Source organism: Balaenoptera ricei, chromosome 1 (genome assembly GCF_028023285.1).
Source record: "Balaenoptera ricei isolate mBalRic1 chromosome 1, mBalRic1.hap2, whole genome shotgun sequence".
NCBI lineage: Eukaryota > Metazoa > Chordata > Mammalia > Artiodactyla > Balaenopteridae > Balaenoptera > Balaenoptera ricei.
The window spans coordinates 188,461,411-188,473,461 of record NC_082639.1 but is presented as its reverse complement, the minus strand read 5'-3'; the positions used below and the strand labels follow the sequence as shown (position 1 = coordinate 188,473,461).

The following is a 12,051-nucleotide window of genomic DNA, read 5'->3' as shown; positions in this document are numbered from 1 at the left end:
ATTCTAGGGTTATTATAATAATGAATAAATCAACTTTTTCTTTATTAAAAAAAGCATATGTAGGAAATGTCTCTAACCTTAAATTAAAAATTTATCAGTGAATATTTACTTTCAAGAGATCTAATATTTGCTAGTAAAATAATTTTTGGAGGTGTCTTATATGGACTTTCAATGTGAACTTTTAAATTGCAGCAGTTCAACTATTTACATATAAATCAAAGTTATGAAATTGGGAAATATATTCGACTGCATAGAATGATAAAAAGAAGAGATAAGTGTAATTTGACCTTGTAAAATTACTTATACAGTTTACTATATCCCAATGTGTCTTGGAGTATTGAGTTACTTGTTATTGGCATAGGTGGAAATTGGTTACATTTGCATTTACACAGGCATTGGTAATTATTTGCTCTCAAAATATTCGATAGTATAAACTATGGCATAGCAGTGGTAACCTCTTTTTTGCTTCTTATTATGCCTTTGAATATTTTTTTCTAAATCAGAATGCTTTTGATAATCCAATTTAATAATTATTTATTGCTATTTTTACTGTGTTTAAGTTTCTATACAAATGAATAAGACAACTTTTTTTGAGTAGGTCAGTTGGAAGAGTGTGCAGATACAAGTAGCATGTTAAACTCAGGTTGGTAAATGCTCTTGAAGAGCTGTGAACAGATGCTGTGAGGGTTATAGAGAAGAGAACAACATTTTTGGATTGAGATACCGGACAACATTTCATCTTTCCAGTTGATTCCCTTTTTTAGACTTTGTATTCTTAGCACATGCTTCCTGTATTACACCTTAATTTGACCTAATTTGACTTGAGGTGTGTGGGCAGGGGTCAGTTTGCAAATGGCATTGTAGGCCTCAAACTGTCCTATCAAACACTAACTAGGCCTGTGAGATGCGTTATCAGCAAGGGGTTCTGTGTTCAGGTAAGACGGGAATAACTATACTCATCTATCTGTATTAATGCTCTCAAATTCTTTAGTAAAGAAACCTGTTCATTTTACTTAACCTGGCATTTCCTCAAATAGTTTTACCACTGGACACTTTGGGGTTCTCCTTAGAAACTCCCAGGAAAGTAGAGTTCTGTGCACACTATTTGGGGAAAGAGTGCTCAAGGTCAAGGTCCTCATGTACTAAGAGGAAGGCATTTTGCAGCTTTTTTGACCAAATTCAGTTCAGATAATCAGATAATTGTGGGAATCAGTAGGGCACATTGTCAGCTTATTTCCAGCCTCCTTCCTGAATGTATTTTACATTATACCCCTCTTATTGAGACCCTCTCTTGCTTAGCTTCATTAGGGCTTGCTGACTTTTCCCCAGTACAGAGAAAGAGAGAGAGCAAGCAAGAGATTGAGATTGTGATTTTATCATATTGGTTACAAAGTATGAGCTGTGGTGATGTCAGACTGCCTGCATTTTTGAATCCAGGTCTTATGTGAGTTGCTTAACCTGTGTTTGTGCTTTTGTTTCCTCACAGATAGTGTGGGCTGATGCTAATGGTACTTTCTCATGGGGGTTACTATGAGGATTAAATGGGATAGTCCTTGTGAATCACTTAAAATATCGTGTGAAATTTAGGTGTGTAGGGAATGCTAGCTTCTCTTATTCATCATTAATGCAGTTTTTGTGTGTCTCTGCTATGCCAAACACTAAACAAATATGAAATGGTATATTCTCTGTCCTCAAGAATCTTAGAGGTTAATGAGTACATGCACAAATACAATTATATTACAATAAGATCATCTTATCAGGACAAATACAGAAGCTTATAGGAATCAGGAAGGATTTCACGGAGCAGGTAGCATTTGAGCTCAGACCTAAAGAATAGGGAGGAACTTACAAGGCAGAAGGACCACAACTGCAAAGACATGGAGGTAGCTGTGTTCTGGAAATTGCTAAGGGTAGGGTGATTTCGGGGTGGGCAAGGAGGCATAATGAAAATGACAAGAGCTGAGGATTGACAAGTAAGCAGAGGTCAAGTTTTGAATGGTTTGTATGCAGTACAGAGGAGTTTTTATCCAGTAAGTGATAGAAAGTTGAGAAAACTTTGACAAAGGAAATGACGGCCATAGGAGTTTTAGAAAGATACTCTGGCTTCAATGATGAGAAGGAAGTTGGAGGTGTTGCAGGCTTGGACTAGGAAGATGAGCAGCATTGGGAATGGGATGTGGGACGGGAGTAGATCAGAGATGCCCTGAATATAAACTTCAGTGGACTGGTGATGGGTAGAGTGAAAAGAATATGCAGATGGAGAAGACCTGTGTTTCTTAAATGTCCTCCTTTATCATCCCTATCAGAAGTCCTCTTTATTCTTAAAACAGTTCAAGGGCTCCTTTCCAGTAATCCTCATATCACCCACATTTCTTTCATAGGATTTTAATCCTTTCATAGGATTCCACCTAGAATTTTGATTGTTATTTCCCTATATCATTAGATTGTGAGCTTGAAGGTTTTGTATGTTAGTTTTGGTTAGTATTCTTCGTGATACCCCAGGTCATTTCGATAATAAGTTTTCAGTAAGCTCTTGTTTAATTGAACTAAGGTGAAAGGTTGACTCTGACTTTGGACTTGTAAGAAGGCTTTAACTTGCTGTCTCAGAGTGGGTTTAGGAGAGAGAATTAATAAGCTCTGAGACCTTCTGCTGGAACCATTAGCTCCACAGTATGTAGTTTAGTAATTTGATTCCAGCACTTTGGATCTTTTATCTTTTTTGACGTGCTTAATAGTTGCTCAGAGTGAGATTCCTGATCCAGTTGTATTTTTTCCTTAGGCTCCCAGCTGTCCTCCTCTCAGCCTATTCTCATGCAAATAAGAGTCCTTTGACCTTTCCCCCTTGTACCGAAAACCTAGCTGGTGAAAAGGCAAAAATGGGAAGAAGATGACAGATGGGGGTGAGAGAAAAAATTTGGATAATTTATCTTTTTTTTTCGTTCCTACTGGGAACTAAAATTCTTCCTTAGATTAAATTTAATCTTTTCTAGAGGTAGAAAATGTTTAAAAACTTTTTAAAAAAATGTGACTGTGTAGACCATCCTGACAGATTCTGCTTGGTTCTGAATAGAAAAGTGTAATGACAGTGGCACAGTTCTCTACTTTAATGTTAAATATTTTAGTTAAATATTCTTTAGGGTATGCCAAATGAATAAATTCAAGGTTAATTTAAGATTTGGCATATGAGATATAATGAGCTAATTTGGTGATGTTTCTCTTTGTAAAACCTCCATACGAAATCTGGTAATAATTTTTCATGACCCATATGGAATGAAGCACAAGGTCAAGTTTTGTTATGTGAAAATATCTTTATTTTGTGTGTCCTGATTTGGGACACAATTCATACTGGGATTCAGTCAGAAAAATGCTGTGGATGAAATTTCTTAATATTATTTGTTTTCTGTTGGTGATTAAGAATGGTGGGGCACAGTTTAGTGTTCTGTGAAAGAATACTGAGGGGTTTTTTTTGATGGAAACTATTTGATAACTTTGAAGTGAACATTTGATTTATACATTATTATTGAATTCCCCCCACCCCATAAGAAAAGAAACAGATATATGTGTTGATTGTGTTTATGCCGAGGAGAACCCCCGCACATCCCTACCAATTGATTTAAGCATGGGATTTCTTTGGACGTTTATCTGACTTCGGGGTTCAGTGTTCCCTCAGAAGTTGTGTCTCTTCTGTTGGTCAGAAATTCAAATCCATGCAGATAACAGGTCCTGCAATGCCTCTGTGCATTAAATTTGAAATAATAAATAACAAAAATGTTTTTTTACTTTAGAGATTCTAAATGTTATAATGAATTATTCAAATTTATGTATTTTCATTGGTCTCTTTGGACTTTGCTGAATTTATTTTTAAATGATTTTATTTGTTTCTTTTTGTTTTTTGGTTAAATCCTGTTAAGTCTACTGGTATGTAAGCAAATGGAAGTTTAACAATAAAAAGTGGTTTTGATTTTTAATTTAACTGCCACTTGATGGCTTTATTATTCAACTACATATAACTTTTTATTTGCAAGCAAGAATTTCTTGACTACAAATAAATGGAAAATTCTACTAATTGATCTTTCCAGCAAAGGCATTTTCATAGAAAATAAAAGTTTTGGTGAAGATTTTTTTTATAATTTAAGATTTTTATTAAGTTGCTCTTCCTGTTCACTTGGGTGTAAAAAATCAGGAGACTTGAGCGGTAGGGGGTTGATAAGTTAGCCTTCAGTCCTGAGAGTCTGTGCTAAGCAGGCACAGTCAATCCCCAGGTAAGAATGGTCCTGTTCCAAAAATCACTTGTAACTTAGTCACTTAAAATCATACTGTGTACTCTTGATTCATTTCCATAATTTAAAAAGCAAGTTTATGAAAAATGTGAAAACTTTCACAATCAAGGAAAACTTTTTTTTTAGTTCCATAAAATGACCCCTATCTTTGCCAAATTAGAATTGTGGGTTATTAGTACATATTGATAATGTTTGGATTCTCTACCTTTTCTCATATCCAGTAGATGTGTAACAAATATTAAGGAATCCAATACAAGCATGCCATATTATAATAGAGAAAGATTAAAATCAACTCAGAAAACATTTCCCCAAAGAAATTATGTTATAGCAGTATTGGTCTGGTTATACCCTGCAAAAAGTAATAAAAATCAGTGCTTTTCCAACTTTTTTGGGAGGGATGGTTCAAGGTCAGAAATACATATATTATTATGCTATATACACATGTATGTATATATATATGTGCTCATACATACACTGAAGCAGAATAATTGCATGAATCTAGTGTGAATGCACTCTGATATTTTCTACTCTGTTCCTTTTTTCCCCCCAGTGCTAATCGTAACCCACAGAATTGATTTTATTGACACTAATGATTTTTAGTTTGTGAAACACTGATCTAAGCCATAATGTAGCTCAGCTCTTGTTTTTGAGAACCTACTTGTTATTTGTGATGTCTGTGGAAAGATTTCGCCTTGGGACACACAAGCACGCCTCGCCCCCAGGCAAGCCCCGTATTAGCTCCAGTCCCTTGACCACAGCAGGGGAACTGGTGGTGCCCCGGTGTGTGTGTACATGTATCAATGCGGTCATGCCCCCGCAGTGGCAGAGGGAGAACTGAGGAGATACTAGGCATTTTTAGCAATGGCCAGGGGACAAAGTCAAGTTCTTACAGTATTTTCAGAGACCTGAAACTCCAGTTTGATCTGTTATAACATATTCATAAACCAGGTGTATGCATATTTACTTGAGATATATCTATGTGCCCGTCCTGTGGCCAGTAATCCTAATAATAATGATGATGATGATGATGATGATGATGACTAATATTTACTAATGCTTACTATGTGCTAGGATGTTTTAAGTGTCGTGTATATATTAATTTGTTTACTTCTCACAGCCCCATGAAGTGTTAATAACGCAGGTAGACAAAGGTTAAATTACTGGCTTGATTAAGATCACACAGCTAATTTAGTAGGTGCCCAAACATTGGCTGAGTTTCCTGACTACATGCATGTAAAAGATGCATAGGTCATCATCATATGGTCAGTACTTAAATACCTACTGGATTTTTATCATACTTTTGTTTTACTTTGCTTGTGATTGTCATCCTTCCCCCCACCTTAAAGAAAATACCTTGGTTCCCTTTCCTCAATATTCTTATGTAAGTGCAGTGCAGTTAATTTTTAGATAATATACTGTGTTTATTAAATATAATCATATTTAGATACATGTAATAAATTAATGAATGTATTTACTAAGTAGATGAATATTAATAATTATCTTTTTTCCTCAGTGGCCTTTGAATATTTTGGGTTTTATCTAATCTCCATGATATATTTATGATTTATATATTTTTTAAAAGTGTATGGATGAAATGCTGTACTTTCACATTAGCTTTAGCCTGAGGAAAAACTTATACATTTTTTTTTTCAGGACAAAGCAAAGCTAAGCTTTTCATTGAAAATTACTCTTCATATTGATAGTATTTTTTCTTATTTTTATTGCCTTTCACTCAGAAGTATCCTTAATTGAGATTTCTATTTTAAGCTGCTAGATGTGCACATTCACAGCTTGATTACAGGTTAATAATAATGGCCAACATTAATTGATACCTTATAATGGGTTGACCCAGTTATAAGTGTTTTGTGTGTATTAATTTATTTATTATTACAACAGTCCTCTGAGGTAAATCTATTATTCCATTATTATTTTTTCAGATGAGAAAGATTTGAGGCTTAGAAAGGTTACTTGTCCAAGGTCACATAGCCTACAATTTAAAGAATTGGGATTCATATCCAGGTGGCTGGATCCAGGGTCTGTGCCCCTACCTGTGATGCTGTTCTGCCTCTATAATGTGGAAATTTATATTCTAAATAACAATGTAAAAGAATTTTAGTATCAGTAGCAATATAAGTAAGAATTAAGCCAAAATGTATCCTTGTATTTCATTTTTATTGTCACTTTTCTCTTTGGACAGGCTGTGTTAAAATTTCTTTTTTTTTTATTTTATATTTTTTTATTGAACTATAGTTGATATATAATATTGTATTAGTTTCAAGTGTACAGCAAAGTTATTCAGTTATATATATATAGATTTTTTTTTTTTAGATTCTTTTCCATGATAGATTTATGTCTGTGAGTCTGTTTCTGTTTGTAAATAAGTTCATTTGTATTTTTTTAGATTCCACGTATAAATGAGAATAATATTTGTCTTTGTCTGGCTTACTTCACTTGGTATGATAATCTCTAGGTCCATCCATGTTGCTGCAAATGGCAATATTTCATTATTTTTATGGGTGGGTAATATTTCATTGTGTATATATATATACCACATCTTCTTTATCCATTCATCTGTCAGTGGACATTTAGGTTGCTTCCAGGTCTTGGCTATTGTAAATAGTGCTGCTGTGAACATTGGTGTGCATGAAACTTTTTGAATTAGTTTTTGTCTTTTCTGGATATATGCTCAAGAGTGAGATTGATGGATCATATGGTAACTCTATTTTTACTTTTTTTAAGGAACCTCCATACTGTTTTCCTTAGTGGCTGCACCAATTTGCATTCCCAACAGTGTAGGACGGTTAAAATTTCTTGATTCTTTCTATTGGAAATACCTGTAACATTTGTTTGCAACTCAGATATGCATTCAGAATATAATACAGATCTCACATTAATATGTCTGTGCGTTATACCTGTTCATTTTTTCCTTTTCTTACTTCCCTTGATACTGCCCATATATGTTGGCCTTAGTAGCTTAGTATTAAGCATGCAGTCAAGTACAGGTGATTTACTTGTGTCTTAATGTCTTATAAGTTGGAGAGGTCTTGTAGGAATGGACTGTAGTGAAGTATAAATTTTGCTGAGTATACTAGATTTGTAGTAGCCTTTCCAGATTACCTTCTTTGTGAAGAGAGATGAAAATATATAAGATACATAACATATTATATTGCCTTTTATGATATTTTTAAAAGGTCTGCCAAATCTGAAAATTCCTTTCAATTCATGGCTTCTAAATATACTGTTAATCAGGAGATTTTATTCCACTGTCAAATTTCAATCACTATGTAGTAAATGTACGGAATTTAATTTTAATTTCTGTCTTTTTGTAGGAAAATATGAGAGCCACACACGTGTTCACACAGGTGAGAAGCCCTTTGAGTGTGATATTTGTCACCAGCGCTATTCGACAAAGTCTAACCTAACTGTTCACAGAAAGAAGCACAGTAATGAAACAGAATTTCATAAGAAGGAGCACAAGTGCCCTTATTGTAATAAACTTCATGCAAGCAAGAAGACTTTAGCCAAGCATGTTAAGAGGCAAGTATTATCTTGCTTCCGTAATATACTTTAGTGTGCCTTCTAATTTAAATACGTAGTGAGCTAAAAACATCTATGGGGTGCTTGTCTCCGATTCTTTCATTGCTTAACATTTTCTAGACTACAAATTTATTAAGAAAAGAACAGCAAATATTAGTTCATATTTTTTACTACTGCTATTGAGATGAAGTTTTTTGATACTGAAACAAAAACTATAGTCTATGCTATAGAAGTTTAAGATACAGAATTTTTGTTATCCTGGGTTTTCTGTCTTGGGTTTTGGCAAGTATGTTTTCAACCTATATGGTTTTAGAACTGTAGGAAACTTATTCCCTATGCTGAACTTTGTCTTTAGTGTATGAAAATTTGTGGGAGAAAGAATATTTAGTATAGTATTGTATATTTAACTTTGAGAAATTAAATTCATTGAAATATGGACCAAAACAAGTCAAGTGAATTGCATTGAAGATTATCTGTGAATAGATAGGTTCCTGAATATGTGTAAAGTATGATTATGCTTTACTTTGACTATTTCTGCATAACTTTAGGCACACATATTCATATATTAAAATAATAGCAATACCTGTATTCTTAAAGTACTCAAATGTGTCTGTCTCTTTAAGAAAGGAATCAGTGCCTGATTCTTGTAATCACTGTCAATATATCAGATAGAATATTGACTTATATAATCTTTTCCTGACAGACTTTTAATTTTTTTCTTATAGATTTCATCCTGAAAATGCACAAGAATTTATTTCCATTAAGAAGACTAAGAGTGAAAGTTGGAAATGTGATGTAAGAGATTTTAATTTGTAGGAGAAAACCAAATTAAATGTAGTGTGACCTTTTGGGAAAGTAATTAAATTTTAAAGTAATATAAACTTAGCTTATATCACTTTTAGAATCTCTCTTTTGTACAGTGTTATCCTAATATTTTTGTAAATTAAGCGTGGTATGAGTTAGTTTTTGAATGATGGACCTGAAAAATAGAAATCCTAGTTTTTATTTTTATCGTAATCACTATACCATGTTTTTATAGTTGTCTGAAACTGTGATGTTACTGTTGCACAGAATGTAAAATGTTAGAATTTTCCCTCCATTTCTGGTTGTCTGTTGCTATATATCAAACCACCTCAAAACTTAGTGGCTTTGAATTACCATTTCATTGTATCTCATCATTTTTTGGGTCAGTAATATAAATGGGGGCAGGATTTTGCTAGGCAATTCTTCTGTTCTACATGGTGTCAGCTGAAGTCACTCAGTTGTTTTCAGCTGATGGATGGTCTGTCTGATCTGGTCTGGTTTGGGGCTGCTTCCAAAGTGCCTCATTCACATGGCTGGAAACCTGGTGTTGGTCGACAGCTAGACGCTCAGCAAGGACAGCTGGCTCTTCCTGGGGCTACTTGAACTTCCTTCTGGCATGGCAGCTGGGCTCCAAGAGTGAGTGTGTGTTCCAGGAAGAAGCCGAGATAAATGCTCTCAGGCTTCTTATGGCCTCACCTCGGAAGTCTCAGAGCACCACTTCTAACACGTTCTGTTGGTCACACAAGCCACTACAGCCAGGGAAGATTTAAGGGTAGTGGAATTAATCTCCATTTTACAATGATAGGAGTAACAATGAATTTGTACGTATTTTTATTCTACCACACCCCTTAAAGTACTTTCTCATTATTTAGGTAAATATTGTTTAAAGGAGTAATCAGCTATCATTTTGTTTACTCCTAGGCTTCAACTTATATATTGGGTTGGCCAAAAAGTTCCTTCAGTTTTTAAGTAAAAATAAAAGACGCATTTTTCATTTTCACCAAGAACTTTATTAAACAACGTATCCATTGTTTTGTTCCACTACCTTCTGCCATTTTTCAGGCAACTTCGTAATTCCGTCTTCCCAAAACTTTTTATCTTTTTGAGCAAAGGACTGTTCCAGGTGCCTTTTACAGTCTTCCAGGGAATTGAAATTTTTTCAATTAGAAGAGTTTTGTAAAGACCGAAATAAATGGAAATCCGAAGGTGCAATGTCTGGTGAATACGGCAGATGAATCAGAACTTCCCAGCCAAGCTCTAACAGTTTTTTGCCTGGTCACCAAAGAAACATGCGGTCTTTTGGTATCCTGATGGAAGATTATGTGTTTTCTGTTGACTAATTCTGGACGCTTTTCGTCAAGTGCTGCTTTTAGTTGGTCTAATTGGGAGCGCTACTTGTTGGAATTAATCATTTGGTTTTCCAGAAGGAGCTCATAATAGAGGACTCCCTTCTAAACCTACCATATACACAACATCACCTTCTTTGGATGAAGACGGCCTTTGGTGTGGTTGGTGGTGGTTCATTTCACTTGCCCCATGATCTCTTCTGTTCCACATTATTGTACAGTATCCACTTCTCATTGCCCGTCACAATTTGTTTTAAAAAGGGAACATTTTCATTACGTTTAAGTAGAGAATCTCACGTGGAAGTACAGTCTAGAGGGTTTTTTTCACTTAACTTATGTGGAACCCAAACATCAAAGCAATTAGGATAACCAAGCTGGTGCAAATGATTTTCAGCCTTTGATTTGGATATTTTGAGTATGTCGGCTATCTCCCACATAGTATAACATTGATTGTTCTAGTGAATGTCTCGATTTGATCGCTATCAACTTCAACTGGTCTACCCCAACGTGGAGCATCGTCCAGCGAGAAATCTCCAGCATGAAACTTCACAAACCACTTTTGACACGTTTGATCAGTCACAACACCTTCTCCATACACTGCACAAATCTGCGTTTCAGCTGTGTTTTTACCTTTCTTGAAATAATAAAGCGTAATATGCCAAAAATGTTGCTTTTTTCTTCCATCTTCAATATTAAAATGGCCACACAAAAATTCACCGATTTTGATACTTTTTTTTAAAAATGCACACTGATATGACAGCTGTCACAATACAATCTAACAAAATTATTTCGAATGAAGTCAAAGACAACTAAGTGCTACTAGAGCCATCTTACGGAAAAAACCAAACGAACCTTTTGACCAACCCAATACACGACAAGATTCTCACCATTTCTCTGATTTCAGCTTCTAGGAATTGAAGTTAATTATTAATTATTTGGATCTTTATAAGATAGTTTCTTCTCCTTACTAAGTTTCATCATCCTCAGCTGCAAAGTGATAACAGTTATATCTACTTTTAGGTTTATTGTGAGAATTAAGTAAAATAATCCATGAATTACTTAGCATTGTGCCTGGTATATAGTACATGCTGTGCTGTTGTTGTACCTGGAGTATAGTACGTGCTGTGTTGTTATACCTGGTGTATAGTACATGCTATGTTATACCTGGTGTATAGTACACGCTATGTTATACCTGGTGTATAGTACACGCTGTGTTATACCTGGTGTATAGTACACGCTGTGTTATACCTGGCGTATAGTACATGCTGTGTTGTTATACCTGGTGTATAGTACATGCTATGTTATACCTGGTGTATAGTACATGCTATGTTATACCTGGTGTATAGTACATGCTATGTTATACCTGGTGTATAGTACACGCTATGTTATACCTGGTGTATAGTACTCGCTGTGTTATACCTGGTGTATAGTACACGCTGTGTTATACCTGGCGTATAGTACATGCTGTGTTGTTATACCTGGTGTATAGTACATGCTATGTTATACCTGGTGTATAGTACACGCTGTGTTATACCTGGCGTATAGTACATGCTGTGTTGTTATACCTGGTGTATAGTACATGCTATGTTGTTACATACCTGGTGTATAGTAGATGCTGTGTTGTTATGCCTGGTGTATAGTACATGCTATGTTGTTACATACCTGGCGTATAGTAGATGCTGTGTTGTTACACCTGGTGTATGGTACGTGCTATGTTGTTATATACCTGGCGTATAGTAGATGCTGTGTTGTTATACCTGGTGTATAGTACATGCTGTATTGTGGTGGTGTTATGCTTGGTGTATAGGACATGCTATATTGTTACAGCAGTTCCTCCTCCCCTTTTCTAAATCTGATGTCTGCCAAATTTCTTTAAAATGTTGTGTATATTCTTTCTGACCACCTCAAGAGATAAACTTTTTAAAGTAATTTTTCTGAAGTTCTTACTCCTATTCCTAATCAAATATATGGCAAGCATGATAAAAACCTTTATTCATAACATATAATTGATTTAAAATATAAATTTAATGGATTTAGAAATGTTGACCAGGATTAAGATAGTAGGATTACTGTATGATCTTAGG

The 12,051-nt window shown here is 34.9% G+C and overlaps 1 protein-coding gene across 2 annotated transcripts in view; it reads left to right on the top strand.

Moving 5' to 3' along the window:
* ZBTB41 (zinc finger and BTB domain containing 41) overlaps positions 1-12,051 on the top strand; it is a 39,163-nt gene that overhangs the window by 2,551 nt on the left and 24,561 nt on the right. For both annotated transcript variants that reach the window (XM_059906018.1, XM_059906028.1), the window contains exons 3-4: positions 7,610-7,817; positions 8,543-8,612. In XM_059906018.1, the coding sequence (XP_059762001.1) occupies positions 7,610-7,817; positions 8,543-8,612 (278 nt within the window). The remainder of the gene's footprint in view (positions 1-7,609; positions 7,818-8,542; positions 8,613-12,051) is intronic.